Below are 19,937 nucleotides of genomic sequence, written 5' to 3' on the forward strand. Positions count from 1 at the left end.
GTCACAGTTTGTGCTCCCAGAGGAGAGCGTTGACTCTCCTTTCCTCTTTTTCCATCACCTCCTGTTTTTTCTTCTTCCTCTTCATCTTCCTCACTCTCTAGATTATATAACTGCTGAATCTCCCTCTTCTCCATTGTGCAGTGGTGACGACAGGAAAAAATGAGGAGAAAACACAAAATCTCAAGTAAAAATGGTAGTGATAAATGCAAATGTTTTCATTAACAAGATCTCCAGTTTTATTTTTTCCATTTGATCTACAAACGCCGCATTTAAAACCTGACAGCAGCAGCTTTGCGTGTGTTTGGGGTCAGGGGTGGGGAGTCGGTTATGAATGAAATGAGAGTAACACACTCATCAAAATATACTGGTGTAAACTGGTGTCATGGCCTATCATGATGTCACATGTGAAATATTCTTAAAACAACTAATAATAACTATGATAACAACTATTCTTAATAACAACTTTAAGTGGGATGTGACGCCAGCTAATAAATATTTTTATGTTTAATGTTTTTGTCTTGTGATTATTTATTTTTAGCTACAATAAATGTTAACATAATTAATGCACACGGTTGAGTAATTACAGTAAAATGTATTACAGTTACTATAACGGTAGAATCTATTTACGTACGGACAAGCTAACAATAATAACATCTGCAGTAATAATAACATTTTTAAAATAATATTATCATTATCACCATTTATACACGCATACAGATCGTGATGAAATATCCTGCCGTCCCTCCCACGCTGGCTAAACAAATTTGGTAAGCTCTTTCGGAGCGTCTTTCCCTGCCGCATTCTTCCCACCTCTTCTCACCCTCACCGCAGCGCATCAAACAGTGTGACTTCCTGTTCCGTTTGCGGCGAGAGCGCTGCCGCTGCGCCTGGAACAGGGCAGACGCACCGACTGTCCAGTCCGCCATAAAGCCATTATAATAAAAAGTATTATTGAGTCAAAATTATTATGCGTTATTCCGTAATGTGAAATGACAATACTAATGAATGAATAATGTAACGGTTTCTTTATATGTTGTATATTTATTACCTTTAATATTAGATAATATTATATGTGTAATCACTGAACCATATAATAATAATAATAATAATAATCATAATAATAATAATAATAATAATAATAATAATTACTGGCTGTTGTAAATTAGTGTTGCAAATTAGAACACTGTAAACTAAGCAGAAATAATGTGCTAATGTGACACAACAACAAATAGACTCCAGACTCAGACAGTGAATAAGCGAGAGAGAGAGAGAGAGAGAAGGGGAGAGAGAGGGAGGGAGACAGAGGGTGGGTGATAGGGAGGGCGGAGGAGGGGGAAGGAGCGAGATTGAGAGAAAGACAAAGATTCATAAAACAAACAGATTTTCAGAGGACCAGAAAGTTGTGAGTAGTCTATTCTTCTTCTTTTTCTTAAAAACAGATAGCACGAAAGAAAGAAACAGATCTATACAGTTGGAGTGGAGTGGAGAACAGGAATGTTGCATGCAGGGAGTCATGTGGAAGGAAAGTACGCATGCAAGTATGCAGTATGTAGCAAGGGATTTATCTGGACAGGTTACAAAACTGTGTAAGATTGTTTTTACCACTTCCGACACTTTTCAGACAGAGTGGTTTTGGCAGAACATGTGTGCTTGACTAGAGAATGAGAATTGAATTTTGAGAGTCTGAGAAAGAGGGACGGAGAGAGCGTAAGACACTGTGCACAGACTGACTGACCGAACATACATTTAATTGTTTACGTAGTCACTGGTTAGAACAATATGTACAGGAACGGAAAGAGTCGATGAGAGAGAGAGAGAGAGAGAGAGAGAGAGAGAGATGAGGGGTGGGGGCACAAAATGAGAGCATGAAAAAGAAAAACACATTCTTTTCAGTTAACTCATGTCTTGGACACCAAACTAATACTGACACATCACACAGACTACTGCTGCCAGACAAGGAGAGAGAGAGAGAGAGAAAGAGAAGGGAGGGTGGGAGAAGGAGAGAGGAAGGGGGGGTTGATGCACAGTTGATACAAGGTGACTGACGTTTTGGACACAACCATAACCTGCAATGCGGTTGTTAAAACAATCAAACTGTTAACCAGTGTTGTCAATCATGTGTATGCCCAGTAAATGGAATATATTGGCACATAAACATTGTCATTTCAGATGGACAGCGAAAAAAACTATGGTACAACGTTCTATGAATTTTCAGATTGAGCAAGTTGGAAAATAAGTCATTAAACATTTGATGTGGTGATTTCACTGAAGTGCTAGGTGATTAAAAACAAGGAGAGCGAGAGAGTCAGGAGATGATTATTTCTGTTCGTTTTTCTCAGCTTAGGATATATAACATTGGCTGTCAAGGCTTTGAGGATGGGAAGCTTTCGGAAAGCAGTTCTTTTCTGCAGTTTCCAAGGTAACATATAGAAAAAAATAAAAAATAACAATAATTATTTATTTTACCAATTATTATTTAATTAACAGTTGAATATGTGGTTCCCCACTGCGCCTATGCAAATTGAGGTGGGGTGTTTGTGTATGGGCTGGGGTGGGGGGGTTGAATCTTTTTCACAAATTGGACAGTGGACTTTTGTCTTTTGTTACTGTCTCTACAGTACTTGTTGCTGTTGTCTGGGCTCAACAGACTGGTAATTAAACTCATTTAATAATTATTCAACTGTTTATAACTCAATGTGTCATGAGCTATAAATGGTAACTAATGAATAATTCACATGTAATTGTGTTTCTCAACTTTATAACTTAGTGTGTCATGAGCTATGACTCGTAACTATTCAATTGTGTTTCTCAGCCTTCTAGCTTACTGTGTCATTTGCGATGAATGGTAACTAATGAATAATTTAAGTGAAACCGTGTTTCTCAACTTTATAACTTAGTGCATAATTTCCTATGAATGGTAACTCATAAATAATTCAAATGTAATTTTGTTTCTCAACTTCATGACATAGTGTGTCATGAGCTATGAATGGTATTTAATGAATAATTCACCAAAAATTGCGTTCCTTGTGGTGTCAGAGGTCACATTCAATCAGAATGATGAAAATGATCCGAACGCACTTGCTGAAGCCCCTCCAGGTAAGTAAATGTATCTTTTTGTATGGTTTGTGTTCTTATGGTGTGTGAAATAGATGCTTTTGTTGGCTGTGTGCAGTATATGACAAGTAATGAACTGTTTAACGTGGTGATAAAGAGTCCCATAGTGATGACAGCTTATAAAACTTTTGTGTTGCACTCTGCCTCGCTGTAAGTCGCTTTGGATAAAAGCATCTGCCAAAGGAATAAATGTAAATGTAAAACGCGCTGCAGGTATTAGAGAAGAAAAGACAGAGCTGCAGCCTGCACACTATTGTTATGGTGTTGCTTGGGCTAACTTTTATAATGGTTGATATGTAACAATCTGAGCTTTCTGTGTCACTTTCAGACTGTCGGGAAGAGACATACCCTTGCACCCGGATGTACTCTGTCCACCGCCCCATTAAGAGGTGTATTCACTCTCTCTGTCTCTACAGGTAACCAGTGACTTCCTCCCTCCTTCTGAAGAGTGCTGTTCTGTCAGTCAACACGTACTAATGTGTAGCGTGTAGAGTTTGTTGGTGTTGTTTGGGTGGCAGCTTTAAGTAGTGTATAATCTTTCACTCAGCATTCCACGAGTCTACGTGATCAACAAGGAGATCTGTGTGAGAACAGTCTGTCAACAGGAAGAGATACTTAAAGGTGAGAGATGACTATGGTGAAGTTTGCCAGGCTATATTAGCAATGTGCAGCACAACACAATTTAGTTTGCATGTTGCATTCTGTAATACTCATTGCGTATTTTAGCGCCAATGTTTGCATAGTGGTGTAATTTCTCTCTCTTGATCGCTTGCTGTCAGCGGAACTTTGCAGAGAGAAATCCGGATGGCCCAAACGGCTTCAGAGGTCAACCAAAAAACGCTGTCGCCTTGGAAACCCCAAAACCTGGAAAAACAGCAACTGAAGCAATGGGGGGAGAAGGGGGGGGGGGGGGGGGGACGTAGATGTAACACAAAGGGATGCATTCATAAAGCACATGCATCACTTTAAATGTACCACCTCTTTTCCAAGAAACTAGCTCTGACCTTTAAACTGTTCCAACTGATCATTGTTACTGTGTATTTTTAAACTTCAGTGAATATTATAAGAAAAACAGTGCTCAGGTGCTACACTGTTCATTCATTAAAAGGGCACACTTCAAATAATTTTGCCACATTAAGACACTCGGGCATGCTGTAGTTTTTATACTATACATATATATGTTTTAGACTCAAAATGTTCATGTCGCTTGGATTGCAAGCGACATGTTAGAGCATGACTTTTTTATGACACAAACAAGATTACTCAATAAGTACTCTAATTACAAGGTTATGTCTGATTTCTCTTTCTGTTTACCACTATCACTATGTTTCTTATTTCTTTGTGGCTTGGCAAAGTATTTTCCTCTGAAAGCGGAGGTGAACTATCTTGTAAACTATCTTGTAAAATAGCTTGTGCTGAGCGAAGACCTCACACTGCATATCTGATCTGACACTGAGAGGCAGCTTGTGAACACTGCATGTGTCTCCACCTACTTGAACATAAAAGAGAGAAAACATTAGTTGAAAAATGGCTTGACTGGCTCCTGTGGATAGAACATTTACTTGTTACTGGGTTCCATTTTTGCACATTTTTAACCTGTAATAACCTGTACGCAAAATGAAAATCAGCAGCTCTTTTTACCCAGTTTGAAGTTTGAAATTCTGCTCAAAATAGTGATTTGGTTTTAAATTTTAAAGCCCTCCTGTACAATCTGGGAGGCAAGGTACTTGACTTAAGTGCTTAAACAAAAAGCAAAACTATGCAGACTTGTGCTTTTTCATCCCTGGTCATATTTTCCTCTTAATCTACCACTATCACATCTGTTCCTTACTGATCCATATCTCTTTATCTTTTTCTCTTTCACTCTCCTCCTCTCCATTACACATTCAGCTTATGTGAGTGTACCTTCACCTTTTCAATACATTTATTAAGACAAATAAACATGAACAGAACTGAAAAACAGACATTTGTAGTTTTGATGATTTTGTCATTTTATTGTCATCGTTTTTGATCATTTAGACATTTTGGGTATGCATGTTCGCCAAAGATCCACATAAAATGAAGACAGACGAAAACAACCCCAAGGGAGTATTCCGTTATCAACATGGTCATTATCATTATATTTCTCAATACAGTACTTACACAGTGTATTTGCAATGACAAGGTATGAACACTGAATGAGGTAACATATGTACAACTTCAACAGAACACAAGAGGTGTCAACAGAAAATTGACCCAATAAATTACAGTTGTCTTCTCAGTTAATATCTGGTCATGAGCTATTCAATCATTGTAGCTTGAATCTTCCTCTTTTGAAATCTCTGTCTATACTGTTTGCTTGTGCCGTCTGTCTGTGTGTGTCAGAGAGACAGAAAGAAAAATATATCTGAATATAATATAGTTATTCTCTTATCATTACGAATATAACTTTACTTCTCCAACAGGAACTATACCCTTTAAACAGCAACACAATGTACATCTCTAATACTGTACTACACTGGCCTGTATTTACAGTGCTGGGCCACACAGGGGGGTAAATGTAACAGAACAAATATACACATACATTTATGAATAAAAATGTGCAACATAAATATATAATGTTAATGAGGTAAGCTAGTCGATTCCCTTGAATCCTTGCTGGGTGATAACTGTATTGAGGACCTTCCGTTTCATGTACTGTGCTTATGAGACCATGAGGAGGACAATCAATGCCTCACATATCATTGTACACTAGAGGGCGCTCAATTACTGAATTCATGTTCACTAGTCAACTTGCCAAAACATGGTCTCTGTGTAAACATGAATACATCCCTTTTTTCTCATCAATTAGTGCTTCCAAAACTGGGCATTCAGTTTGCAGTACTGAGCAGTAGGAGAAAATTAGATCTACTAACCTAACTGGCCCTTAAAATATACAACTATGTATATAGTATATAGTACAGTGACAATTATATATATATACATATTATGTGTATGTATTATTATTTTAATTACCTAGCTACATCATCACTATCATAATTGTTTAAGAAGCAGATACTGCATATTATCTTATTAAATATTTCCAAGTTCAGTTATCTATGTCCCATCCTTCTCATGCTCTTCCCCCTCAGTAACAGACACGGCGTTGAAACAGAGACTAAGCCTGATGAGAGGACACGGTGTGGATTTAGCTTTAATACCGAATGGGTGAAAATGAAATGGAGGACGTACGGCGTGAGAGAGAGAGAAACACAGCAATGGAGGTGAAAGAGAGGGGCGCCCAGGTTCAGAACTGAACCCAGTTCGAGGAGGAAGATTGCTGCTGCGCCGGTGGAGGGAGGGAACTGTAGAATAAAAAGAGAAAGTGTGACGTGAGCGCTATAAATAAACTCACTCGCTGCATTACACAATGCATTCTCGATGTCTGTGAGAATGTCCAGCTACAGCATATCGCTACAATCTGAAATAAATTAGACGATGCATGCTGTACACTGTTAGCAAATGTGTTGATAAGATCGTACTTCGTGGGAAATTTGCATTGGAAAGCACAATGGGCAAACGCTGACATAACAACACATGTGGACGGTAGCAACAATGAGAGGTACGAGGAAAGACAGAGGGAGGAAAGGAACACACCACGACCAGAAGCACATATACAGAAACCTGATGAAGCAGTACAGTAATAGACAGCAGAAGACAGGAGAGAGGGGAACAGTCCACCATATTACCTTGCAGGAGTGGAGAAGTCTCCCCAAAGATCAGTGCTTGGATTTGACTGCGGCATAGAGTTGGAATTACTGCTGTCTAGCTCTAACAAACAGCCTGAGACAGAGAATGCATGTAAATAATCACTAATTAATCTCCTCAGTGCAGTTAACATCGAACAGCAACAAAGAGTAATTATTCCTAAATAAAAGTAATAATTATAAATAATCAATATTAATGCTTTATTACCAGTGCTTCCGTCCCCTGTAAGAGATTCTGTGTTGTGATTCGAAAGCCCGGAGGAGGAGGGAGGCGGGGCTATCTTGCCCCCAGGTGGAGGGGGGAGGAGCCCAAATCCCCCTGTACTCTGGGGGCGTGGCTTTTCCTTCTTCCTGGCTTGCTAAGAGAAAGAGTGGTTTGTGACTAAATAGGCCATGGAGAGTATCCTATTCGTCAAGATGGTTCAAACATGTAAAAATGGTTCGACGGGCAGATTATCTTTACGTGACAGCAGTTTAATTACGCCAACAGGTTTACTGCACTGTATCAATCACTTCTAAATTCTTGTCTTCTGTAGTATCTGAAGACAGACACTTCATAGTCATAATAGTAACAGTCATATACGGTAAGAACATGAACATTGGAGGAACGTGAAGGAACCTGTTTTACCCCAATATTGAGAGTGATGGTTTGCCCTTCTTTAAATCCCAGGTCCAACTTTGGTCCTGAATCAGGTGCCTGAGACTGTTTAATGATTTCATTATCCTGTTTAACCCACCTGTGAGAGCAGAGAGGGTGAATTCCGTAAAAGGACAGTTTCAAGATTGTCATACTCATCGGTCAAACATATGCAAAAGCTGGCTGACTAAAATTCAAACATAATGATTCAAATTCAAACATAATACCACATAAAGATCCATTGATTCCAGGAAAGAAGACAATTGCAACCCATCTGTACATCCATTCAAAGCCCAATAAGAAACAGATGCAAACACAACCAATCCCGTCATTCCAACCTAGTGACCAATGCACACAACCAATGCTAAACTATGAAACATACAGCACCACAGAGGCTGAACAAGATAAATAGGAGCAGACAAAATGTTTTCAGGACTACAACATTCTTGTTACACAGTAAATTGCGATTCCACATTCCGCTTACGAGGATATTCAGTTTGGAACGTACTTGAAATGGTCCTGTAGAGCGACGTTGAAGTCAAAAGAATCTCCTCTGTCTCCAAACCCGATGCCGATAAAAGCACTACGACCTGAGGGAAAGATGTTTAATAACTCAACTCCAAGGCAATGTGAAACCACAACCTCTTTAGAGTCGATGACTGTGCTTCTTGGGTCACTAACCTGGTCTCTTTTACTGAGACAATAAGTCAAATCTGGGCATTCTGGACTAATCCTTGTTGACTTAATAACAGCACATTTTAGGTTTGCCCTATGCATTGAGGAATTTGGACATTAATGGCCACTCCATCAGATGACGCAGTCAAACTCGATTCCCGTTTTATCTCACAAATGACATATATTTATCCCAGAATGACAAAGATCAAGATCAACATGAACAAATGTTAAATGGTTCTTGTCAGCAAGGTAGCTTATAAAGCTTGAATGCATGCGCACATGCCAATGGGGTGTTCGGTATTACTGTCAAGTGAGGAACTGTAAAAGAAAATATGTTTACTAGGAGTATGTAATTCATTAAATGTTCAAGTGTACGCACCACTGTCGTCCTGTATACGGATGACGAAGTAACGACTAGAGTCACTGACAGTTTCCACCGTGATGCCGGGATACTCCTCCACCGGTGCTTGAGCGAACAGCTCCCCTACAGGCCAGAAAGGGACATAACAGTTGACACAGCATCAAACCAAAACATGGATCTGTACAGCACATGGGCTATGTAGACAGCGCGAATGGGAAGCGCAGTATTATCTTTCTCTCTCTTACCAGATATTTTGTCTTCTAGTTTGATGTACGCCACTTTACCCCTGGCTGTTACCCTCATACGACCGGTCCAATCCGGCGCGTCCAGCTTCCAGTCTGCTGCCCTGAGGGAAACGACATAGCCAACAACTAACTGAGCCGTTTAAAACTGATTCTGTAAAGAGCATGCTTTGTATAAACAATGTCATGTGCATGAGGACACTTTGAATGGGGCAGCAGGGTTTTCATGACAGTTGTATGTTTGAAATGAATAATAAACGTTACATTAAAAGGGCATTTCACTGACCTGACCTAAGATGCCGTGAGTGGCGTTATTCATCCTTACTCACTTAGGCCAGAAGCAAGGCATCGCGAAACAGTCACCCGACCAATTAGGTAAACAACATGATAATAACTAATCATCCCTGTCAGTATGCTGGCTAGCTACACACCAACAAACGATTTCATAAAATGTTATAAAACAACAGACATTTCGAAATGAAACATTAAAGGCTGACATTTATTTTCTAATTCTGGCCTTTAACTAGCTGGATAGCTATACCGTAATATACCTCACATCACCGCACCAAACTTCGTGACCTCTGTCTGATCTACAGAGAAACTGTGGCTTGCTATTTTAGACCATTATCCTTTCTTACATTGCTACCTGGGTGGGCAGTCTCAGCAAAATATTACCCACATGTCAGCTCGCACATCTAGCTTGCTATCCAGCGGAAAACATGCTGCAGTAGCTAGCCAGCTTGCTGCTTCCAGCTGATTAATTATCCAGCTGGATAAGTGGCTTAGTTAACTGTGACAGGTTCTGGCGAAACGCAAACAGCCAAGTTAGCTACCAGCAATTCAGCCTTACCAATATACTGCTGACAACTAAGCTGAATCCATGGTCGATCCGAACCAGCTAATGAATTGATCTTGATCCGTCCTACTAATTCATTAATACACGAAAACCCTGGCCTAGTTTCAATTAACAATCAATTAAATACCTCTACATCTTGACAGCTACATTACAATCGACAGGATTCAGAAGAAATAGTAGCTGGCTTACTGATTCGGTTGCTATAGCAAGTAGCAAGTAATGATCAAGTCAGCTGATGCGTCCCAGTTTCCTCAATCCCGACAGGACAGGTGTATCTGCTTGGCAGCTAGCTACCTTCATTACAGTTAGCTAGCTAACCTAGGTCATTTTAAAACGTCTTAAGCTGGATACCATGACGAGGCCAGCTACCAAGTACCACTTCAACAAACCTTCCTCATAAAAAAGCACCGGCAACATCATTACTTGCAAGCTAGCTAGCACAGCCAGTTCATAAACGCAATTAGCTAGCTAGCAATGCCATTGCATGCCAATGGAATCTGGATCCGATAAGCCAGCCAGTTCGGTAGCTGCCGGGCTGGGTAAAGTAATACATAAACTATACGTAAGGGCCGGACCGACACCAACATTCAATGAACAGTGGTCCGTATCGACAGGCACTTACCTGTACCCACGGTTCGATGACCGTGGAGGGATTCGGTAAACGTTGACGTCAGGTTTCACACACAGGACCGACTCGTATTCACCCTCTGTCGCCATCTTGACTTTAATTCAATCGCAAAATCCGAACGCTGGTGCGTAACCGTGAGCGTAATATACAGTGTAGTAGCGCAAAAAGCGCTACTTTAATTTATTTTCATTTCATTCAAACATAGGGTTATTCTATAAAGGAAAAAATAGCAAACTTGTACTTGGAGTTTCCTAACTTTTGACAAAGACAAATACAACCAACAAAAACGTGAATTATTGTCTGCACATTAAGGACTGTGTATTCATTATTATGAGAACTTTTGTTTCTGCATGGGTGAGTTCTCAATCATAGAGAAGCACGTGGTGAACACAGTACAAGACCTATATCCTGGAGAAACCAGAAGAAGAAGGACAGGAGAACCATGGTTTTAATGTACAGTCCGTGGTTTTAATGACAGTCAACACAGTAGTATTTTAATACATTAATGCTACACATAAAGTTAAATTCAAGTTTAATGGATTTAGCAGAGTTTTCCAGCACCATGTTACCATTTCAATCTTGAGATTCCTATTATTACAAGGAGATGATCAAAACAGAGAACGAGAGGTGGTTAGCAGTTTCAGAATCCGAGGAGTGCAAATGCATCTCTTAAATCTTCGATTTCACAGGGCTGAGAGAAAGAGGGAGAGAGAGAGAAAAGGAGAGAGATTAGAGCACCACACGCACCAGTGCACACAATCATAATAGGGGATTAAAGGCCAGTGTGTTCTAAATTTACCATGAAACTCACAAAGGCTTTGAAATTGAATTTATACAATGAGGAGGACATATTATGAGTGGACAGAAGGGTTTTTTTTAAGTGTAATGTCACTGACTTTAATGTCATCACATAACAAACATTTGAGTGAGTACCATGGCAGTGGCATGGCAGTAGATGATCACAACTTGTGTGAGGTGGTATATTGTCCAAAGAATACTCCATATTACTGAGTTATGAAGTCCTTTCAAATGAAAAAAATAATAGTAATATTATTACTGTTGCAAAGTGACTATGAACTGCCAGTACCTGCAGTATGCGGTTGAGTTTTCTTGCCAGTCGGACAGAGTTTTGGTGCAACTGGTCCCAGGCTTTAAATCCTCGCTCCCTGCGAGCAACAAAGGTTTGCCAGCAGTAAAAGTAGTCTGAAAGAGAAGAACATTTTAGTGCATTCATAAACACACACACATACGCACATATGTATGCATATGCAAGCTGCTGAACAATGGAAGATAACACAACGAATAAACACTGACCAGCTGTATCTGAATCCATCTGTCAGTGCTTACATTTAAGCTATTAGACTAAAATAGACATTTCTAACAACCAGTCTTTAGGCATCAAGGAATGCTGTCAAATGGAGATAAAGTTCAGCACTGAAGTGATCAAAGTCACAGTTCAGTGAAAAGAGTGATGTCTTCTGATGACAGTGGATTGGTGATTGGAGTTCCACTGTTAGTCTTCTGCCCGTCATAGCTGATTTTCACCATCAAGCTGACTTTCATCATCACTCAACAAACACATACAGTTTTTTACTTCTGGAAGTTGGTAGGTGGTTAATCAAAATATTTACACAGAGCTGCCTTGAAAATTGCCGGCTGGGTTTAAACATAGTGTGAAAAGCATTTGAATTCTTTGCAGTGGAACCTAGTGAAGGACATATAAGCCCCTCCCACTTTTTGTCTCTTGTCTATGCTTACCTTTGTAGCTCATGACGGAGAGTTGGACCCCAGCCCTCTTCAGAATCCTCAACCCTTCTCTCTCTACACCCTCTTCATCACAGAAGTAGAGACGAGCGAAGAAGATGCGGAGTTTGAGGTTGGGTGTTTGGTTCAGGAATTGAGCCAGGCGGCAGGAGCAGTTAAAGCAAGGGGACCAGGAGCAGAACCATGTCACAGAGTAAGAGAGCCTAGCACCTCCTGGAATTGAGCCCCACAAGCCTGGACACAGCGCCCCCAGGTATCGTAGGAAGAGAAGCTGGTGTGAGGCAGAAGGACAAGGTCAATGGCAGAGAAATAATAATAAGGTATATTACAGCACATACTTCAAACAGTAGTTCTGACTTTGTTGTGCTGAAACAAGCCCATACAGTACTCTCTATTTCCTTATTCTGATGTCATTATGCACACATGCCGTAATTGAGCAAAGAAATAATGGATTATGGGAAATGGTGGTTATCTTCAAAAGTCAGAATCGTTGACGTGAGTTGATGTGACGTGAGGAAAATACCCAGAACATCTCAGAAAAAAGAAAAAGGAGAATCCGTGTTTAGAAATGCGCTTAGCTTTGAGAATTTCATGCACAGTCCAAGCAATCTTCCATTTCTGTTTGGCCTGCCCCCCATAATTGTCACTTCCTTTTGTTGTCACTTACCTCAACATGGCAGCCAGCACGATTACGCAGGTGCCCAAAGTCAAAGGACATGGAATCTGGACCATCCCTCCTCTTCACTACAAAGCACAGGTACGTCTCGTTTCGACCTTTGGCCCAGCGCATGTTCTTGTAGTTGAAAATGAATTTTTTCTGAGTCAAAAGAACACTGACACAAACGCACAGTTATGACAGTGGCACCATACCATCATTTACACCCAATGCATCCAGTACAATAGCTGTGCATTCCAGATATAATTAGTAATGAAGCATATTAGCATGCTGAAATAAAAAGATTTTTCCAGAACTGTAATGAATTGAATGAGTGATAACTTTAGCACACATGGGTTTAGAGTACATTTACATTTATTTATTTAGAGTATTTGTGACATTTTGCAAACTAAGAAATGTGATCATCAACTCATTTTGTCTAAAACAGATAAAATTACTACATGTACATTTTGTCCAAAGGACAAAATCAGGCATGACTTTTTAAAGTTATTATAAAGATAGCTCTTTGCGTAAGACCCTGTATTTAAGACCACACGTTTTGCAATGGCAATGCAACGGCATTGAAATGTTAAACCCATATATCGCTCATCTCACTTTCATCTGTGCATCTGTGCGCTGAGCGAAACCAGAGAAAGTGTTTTTTAAGTGCTCCAAGGCATCCTAAGGGGAGCTCACAGTATTACTGTACAAGCAAGGCGGTAAGAGATAGTAATTAAAAGTATGAAGCATCACTGTGCACCTGGCACCAGCCACCTCATTAAAACAGAGAAAGAGTAAGAGGGACAGATATACTAGTATAGTATCGCTTTTGCTCACCTGTCCAGTTTGGTAATCATTTCGAAAGATGTATCTCTCTTTGTCTCGGAATCAATCAAGCGAACACGTGAGTGAGTAAATGAGTGAGTGCATGAACTGTGGAGGGAGACAGTTAGCTAATGAGACACAGATAGGTGGGGGGGATTCTGGTTGGGCAGGCAGATTTTTTAAAAAAGGAGGGGAGGGGTGATCAATTTGAACTGATGAGAGCGTTGAAAGGAGAGATGTAAAGATAATGGTATATTCATTGATATTATATAGGTATGCACATCATTGCTGTGCAGTTTTTAGTACTGTGTTTAAATGTGTTTAAAACACATTGATATGTGTACATGTGTGCCTGCAGAATTTATTCCTGAATTTAGAGGGATATGCATATATATGTACAAGTGATGCAACATAACTTTTTCAACATTTATCAAAAATAGCTGTAGGTGAAAAGTATTTAAGATAGGCATTAAAACTTATGACTACTGCATTGGCATGAATTGGCTACCAGTGTTTGAGTGTACTCTTTGACATGAACTACAACCCTTTTATTTTCTCCGATACATCAACAAATATTGTCAGCAGTGCACACTCGGGAGATTGGAAGTGTCTCAACCCTGCACACTCAATACATTACGTTCATTTAGCAGACGCTCTTATCCAGAGTGACTTCTAGCACAAGATACCCAGTTGCCTAACCCATTAATTTGGCTTTGCCAAGACATTTACAGAAGATATCAGATATGTTCTAACCGCAGTGTCGTCTTTCACACATGTTTCAATGGACTGACCCTCTTTTTCCTCTCTTACACCCCCGTCCCGGGATGTCTGTGGGAGAGCTTGACGTGCTTGTCTAATAAACATATCTGAGCTCTTCCAGCATCGTGATCCCAACAGCCTCATCCAACAGAGGAATGTGGAACATTCTGGCTTCTCGCCAAAGATGCTCTCATCTTCCATAAATCTGCTCATGCACAATTGTCCATTTCGGAATACAATATACACAAGCGTCAAATTCATGCCCCTGAGCACATTTTGCGGTTTGGGAATCTATTGCTCCCAGCGCATGTTTTTTGGAGAACATCGACATGTGTCACGGATCCGACCTGCACATCTGGAAGAAATTTTGCGGCTCTTCGACGTACCCATTTCTACTGCCCTCTGCCGTGCGCTGTCCTGTATTGAATACACTGTCCAGGGTTCCCTGAACATGAGTGACAGACTGTGAGTGATGAGTACTGACATCCAATGGGTGTTGAGCGGAGCTGACAAATGCACTTCATCAACACATGCACTGAATAACACTGCTGTGCAGCCCTGTTTTGTGTAAGTAAGACAATAAGTATATTTGGACAATGCAGTTTGCCCTGACAGCAAGAGAGAAAGGAGCAAGACAGGAAATGCCAAGTCATATTTTCCGAAACCCACCCACCCCCACACTTATACAGCCCCACACACGAGCGCACACACACACACATACACACAAACCACAGACACAAACACGTTTACTTTCCAGTGGCAAGAGTGCACATCTGTTTCCTGAAAACACTAATAGTTGCAATTTGGTTTTGAGTTTTTTGCAAACAGGTGTTTTTGAAGTGGAAGTTTAGTCATGTAGTAAATGGCAGCAGTCCTTTTGAACTGACACTTGGTGCTGCAATATATAATGCTGGTGTTGAAGTTAAAAGGAAATGTAATCACAGTTATGCTATGTATAAAACTAATTTTCATGAAAAAAAAGTTAAGACTAGCAAAACAAATCATGATATACCAGCCCTGCCAAAAAACTTTACCTCCTCATTTGTTTTTCTCCACACCACAAAACAGAAAGTGCCTCACTCTCTCCCTCCTCTATCCGGCTTTACTGTATAAACATCCGGCAGAGTGTGTGTGAGAGCACTTGGGTCTACTGCTCATTCTGGTTCTGTCTGAGGATACTGGAGTGAATTATAAGGTTAACCGAGCATGCATCTGGGTTAGGCAGTGGTGAAGCACGCACACAGCTTGTGCCACCCACTCACTAACGGTCAAACACAAGCTAAACCTCACATCTGTAACACACACATGCAAACAAAAAAGGTCATTCATTCATGCAGAAAAATGCAACTGTGGAAAAAAGGTCAAGAAAACATAGAGAAAGTTGTAAAAAATGATTAAAGGTAGACTTAAAGATGGAGCATAGAGAGCGCCCGTGTTTTGCAGACTCATAACAGCAAAGCCACACACTTCCTCAAATACAGGTGAAGGTGTTCAGAGGTGAGCAGAAGTATACAGTCAGGCGAGCATTCTGCAGACTCACTCTAACCGCAAGCTTCCTTAAACACATGCAATTTTTTTTTTTTTTTTTTTTTTGCCACAGTATCTGTGTGTGAGCCGAGAACATTTACAAATGCAGTGTCCTACTTTTACACTCACAAAAGACTGCAGTTCTAGCAGTACTATATTATGTTTATTTTGCCTCTTTATGTACTGAATTTAACAGCCAGTCTGGTATTAATGACCAAATGTCATGCTAAGATAATCACTGTTTTCACAGAGAATTTCACATTGCACTACCATTAACGTATAACTGGGTATCTGCAATCATTTAGGATAACTATGAAAAAAATAAAACTAAATGGCACGTAGAGGGATGAGATGTTTAGGTGTTTAATATATGTTACAGAAACCAGGTTACACCTATGTGTGGTAGACTCTTGGTAGTGCACCTGTTTTTTTTAAGGGGGGGGGGTGCTGGGAGGGGTGTACTGTTTTTAAAATAACTGGAAAAGGTTGATTCGAGTTTTGGCTTTATAAAACTGACATTTTCATTTTCAAACATCAGCAAAACAATATGAACATGACATAATTTCAACATAATCATTACAATCAGATTTTTGGGGGAGAGTGCCCCCTTCAGTGCAGGAGAAGGAAGAGGAAAACAACTTCAGCCATGTGGGTAATGACAACATATTGAATATACATAATCACAACTACAAACATAATAAATAAAAGCATAAATAACACAAAATAAGAAGGGCCAGTTTAGTCCATCCCTCCTTTTCTCACCAGCTGCCCCAATCTTTCTCTTTTCATTCTCTGTAGTAGGTGTTGACCCTCATCCAAAATCACTCAAGTTTTCAACCAGTGGTAGTGTCTTCCTCCATTTTTTACACCCTGTATAACCCTTTCTTACCCCTTCTTTGCCCTTTATCCCTTGTCTCCTATTTTCCCCAGTCTGTCAACTTTACAATCACTCTTTCCATCTTACTCTCATCTCACAGATCCTTCACAAACACCTTATTCACCTGGAATCCCAACCATCCCCTTTCTTCCTCCTCCTCTTCCTCTTGCTGCTTCAGTTCATCGTCTCCCTGTCCTTTCTCCTCCATCTCTCCCTGTTTCCGGTAGCCCAGCTTCCGGAAAAACACGTCCCCTATCTTTGACGGGGCGGGCACATGCGCGTACACCCGCCTCGCTCCCATCTCCTTTTCCTTTTTCTCTAAACTCTGAACGAGAAGCCTCCCCAGCCCCTCTCTCCGATACCAGCACTGGACCACCAGCCGACAGATTCTGACGTCCCCTGGCCTGCTCGCTCTCTCTCTGGAGATGCACCCCACAATCTCTCCCTCGCAATCTGCCAGCCACACCTCCCCTCCCTCTTTGTCTTCCCTGTCTTTGGCCTTCTCCTTCTGACGGTGTCTCCCCTTCTCGTGAGGCTCTGCGGTTTTATCTTTGTTCCTGCCAGCGTTTGGCTTCACGTTGCCTTGCGCGTAGGGATTCTCCAGTGTGGAGTCCCGCGCTCCATGGTAACTGGTCCCCACGTAGTCCCAGTAGGGCATTCTCGTGCCCAGGATGCCTACAGATCGAGGGATGGTGAGCTTGAGGTAGATGATGACGAGGAAGACGGGGGTGATCATGGCCATGATGAAGGAGTGCAGGAGGAAGCGCATGACAGACGAGACGGTGGCCAGGAGGAGCAGGCACAGGGGTCGGGTGAGGAGGTGCAGAATGAGGCGGTTCTCTGAGCCCCGAGACCCTTCCTATGGAAAGCAGGAGACAAAGAGCAGAAAACAGAGATATAGAGGAAGTCAAGAAGGACAAGGGGAAAAAAGCTCACCTGATTGGCATGGGTATAACTTTCTAAAATTCACATTTTCACCTGAAGTAGGCAAAACTGCATGGTTTCTTATTTCTATTATATTATTATATCAGTGTATAAGCATAGCACATTAGTAAAATTATGTTAAAATTTCACAAGTCAACACAGAGGCACTTACAAAAATCAGGCAGTAATAACACATTACTGCTATACATTGGTTGAGCTGAACCCTCCAGCCCCCGATTGTAAATGCCAAATATAGTTTGACACATGGGCGTCAGTTTATTTTGAAAAGTGTTGGGGACAACGACGGTTTTGACGTGCTCACACCTTTTTAAAGTGATGGGGACGAAATGGGCCACGACAAAAAGTGGTGGGGACATGTCCCCAGCATCCCCAGCGTAAATGACACCTATGGTTTGACAACTGGTAACTTTTTAACTGATAAAGAAACACAGATGGCAACCACAGTGAGGCGCGTCCGTGAACTATAACAGAAGTAAAAAATTAAATATATATATAAAAAAAAGATAAAGAGACACCACACCTTAACGAGTTCTTTCACAGCCTCTATGTCCTCCTCCTTCATTCGGCGGATCACAACCTGGCTCAGTTCCAACTTCACCATCTCTGGATTTCTAGGCAACCGATATTACAGTTGGAGCGTCATTTGGCATAGACTGCGACCAAGTCATTTAGTCACAACGGTTTTCCTGAGAAAGAAATTCCGTAATTTGCGGCCGTTGGCCTCAATATTTTGACACATTATTTGGTTATAGCTTTTTAAATGCTTACATTTATTCCAGATTAACAAAGGAGAATTAACATTACATAAACACCGCAGAATAAGCGGACACTGTGAGGATTAGTAGTACCCTGATTTGACCGACTGACGAATGAAAAGGGGGATAACACTTTATATGAACTCTGTTGTGCTCTACACAGGGGGAGAAAACCAAATAATAGTACCCACACCGAGATGTTTAAACTGATCTTAAATCGACAGCTATCGTTGATGAACTATTACGCAGAAGACTGAGAAGAGGAAACAAGATAGCTTGCAATGTCGTAGGCAAAAAATTAAGAAGGATCGGGGCAGGGGAGCGAGTAGGAACTACGTACAACTAGCTACAGCGTCTAACTGTGCTAACGTTATTCCAGTTTTAAATCCTTATAAGGTATGTAGCTAGTGTTAGCTAGCGTTAGCTATCTTATTCCATGACTGATCCGTTTTAACCATGTAGCTAGCTAACGACCTTCATATATATCCGTCCCAAAATAAACAAAACATGAGTATATATTTCCCCAACCCATACCCGCATACCTTAGACCAGGGAGTCTAATCAGTACCGGGATCCAAAGATAGCTAAAGTTGCACACCACAATCGCTTTTAGCAACACTTGATTGTATGACTTCGGACAGCTGCGTATTCGTCGCCTGTAACAGGGATACGCGTTCTCGTTGCGGTCGTATCTGTTTTCGTGAATACTACAAAAAAAAACGCCACCTACGTACAAGGCTCCTTGGTAGCTGCGCAGCTAAACTACCGTAGGTGCTACGTGAATCACGCTATGAGTCTTTTGTACCGTTAGATGTGGGTCAAACTAGAAAGTTTCTATGACAGTGACGCCATAGAAAAAATCCAGGACGCAGCTATTTCGATGTAGACAAACACAGTATGAACAAAGCATACTTTGAAATGAAGGTAAAATAACACATATGCAACGTTATTAACTCTTTGCTTTATTAATATTACTATTATTTTGTACCAATAATTTTAATGAATCCAAGCAAAATATAGACAGAGTATCATATTCACAAAAACTCAAGTTGACTTTGTACACACACTGTAAGCATGATCGTGATCAATCACAATCTTTTTTCTTTCTTTTTTTTCCCCCCTCACCATCTTCCTGGCCTGTTGTCTCCCAAACATCTTTTTTTTTGCCTTTATCAAACCCACTTGGCATGATTGTGTGAATGACCTCAGTTCATTCATTTTCTCTCAGGCTGTCATGTCTATAGAGGTTTCTCTGTAAAGGTACTCATTCAGTTCTAGTCATTCCTTCACACCAGGTGTTGGCCAGTAAGATCCCAGGCAAGGGGGTGTCCTGAACTCAATTTTCACTCATTTCAGGCCAGTACATTATAGTAGGCATCACCCTGCAACAGGTGGTTCCTTTTGGCTGGATTGAGTCTAATGTGATTTGATTACCTCTGTGCACTTTGGATTAGATCATTTTAATTATAACAGAGGGACTATAGATGAACTCCAATTGTTTTCACTGTTACAATAACTACCGTATTTTCATGTGAGACGACAGAGCTACCACATTAGATGCAACCAGGTAAAAGGGGATTAGCTGCAGATGG

At 40.8% G+C, this 19,937-nt stretch overlaps 4 protein-coding genes across 4 annotated transcripts; 1 reads left to right on the forward strand and 3 right to left on the reverse strand.

Moving 5' to 3' along the window:
- The first annotated feature begins 1,336 nt into the window (after positions 1 to 1,336).
- On the forward strand, positions 1,337 to 4,000 carry mfap5 (microfibril associated protein 5). Its single transcript, XM_036538309.1, has 7 exons — positions 1,337 to 1,402; positions 2,340 to 2,419; positions 2,619 to 2,651; positions 3,037 to 3,096; positions 3,443 to 3,530; positions 3,662 to 3,735; positions 3,894 to 4,000. Exons 2-7 carry the CDS (start codon positions 2,377 to 2,379, stop codon positions 3,995 to 3,997), a joined length of 402 nt encoding a protein of 133 aa, XP_036394202.1. The 5' UTR covers positions 1,337 to 1,402; positions 2,340 to 2,376; the 3' UTR covers positions 3,998 to 4,000.
- A 1,145-nt stretch (positions 4,001 to 5,145) lies between these two features.
- LOC118784200 (adaptin ear-binding coat-associated protein 1-like) lies at positions 5,146 to 10,337 on the reverse strand. Its single transcript, XM_036538277.1, has 8 exons — positions 10,233 to 10,337; positions 8,758 to 8,858; positions 8,531 to 8,635; positions 7,985 to 8,066; positions 7,468 to 7,576; positions 7,048 to 7,198; positions 6,822 to 6,915; positions 5,146 to 6,437 (listed from the first exon to the last, which is right to left on the reverse strand). Exons 1-8 carry the CDS (start codon positions 10,325 to 10,327, stop codon positions 6,380 to 6,382), a joined length of 795 nt encoding a protein of 264 aa, XP_036394170.1. The 5' UTR covers positions 10,328 to 10,337; the 3' UTR covers positions 5,146 to 6,379.
- Positions 10,338 to 10,878: 541 nt separating this feature from the next.
- Positions 10,879 to 13,514, reverse strand: aicda (activation-induced cytidine deaminase). The gene is made up of 5 exons (XM_036538303.1): positions 13,495 to 13,514; positions 12,670 to 12,835; positions 11,997 to 12,273; positions 11,326 to 11,441; positions 10,879 to 10,929 (listed from the first exon to the last, which is right to left on the reverse strand). The coding sequence occupies exons 1-5, from the start codon at positions 13,512 to 13,514 to the stop codon at positions 10,879 to 10,881; spliced, it is 630 nt and encodes a 209-aa protein (XP_036394196.1).
- Positions 13,515 to 16,213: 2,699 nt separating this feature from the next.
- Positions 16,214 to 18,990, reverse strand: nat14 (N-acetyltransferase 14 (GCN5-related, putative)). Its single transcript, XM_036538272.1, has 3 exons — positions 18,888 to 18,990; positions 18,111 to 18,201; positions 16,214 to 17,504 (listed from the first exon to the last, which is right to left on the reverse strand). The coding sequence occupies exons 2-3, from the start codon at positions 18,189 to 18,191 to the stop codon at positions 16,740 to 16,742; spliced, it is 846 nt and encodes a 281-aa protein (XP_036394165.1). The 5' UTR covers positions 18,192 to 18,201; positions 18,888 to 18,990; the 3' UTR covers positions 16,214 to 16,739.
- Between the last annotated feature and the right edge of the window lie 947 nt (positions 18,991 to 19,937).

This window comes from Megalops cyprinoides, chromosome 10 (assembly GCF_013368585.1).
Source record: "Megalops cyprinoides isolate fMegCyp1 chromosome 10, fMegCyp1.pri, whole genome shotgun sequence".
Taxonomy (NCBI): Eukaryota; Metazoa; Chordata; class Actinopteri; order Elopiformes; family Megalopidae; genus Megalops; species Megalops cyprinoides.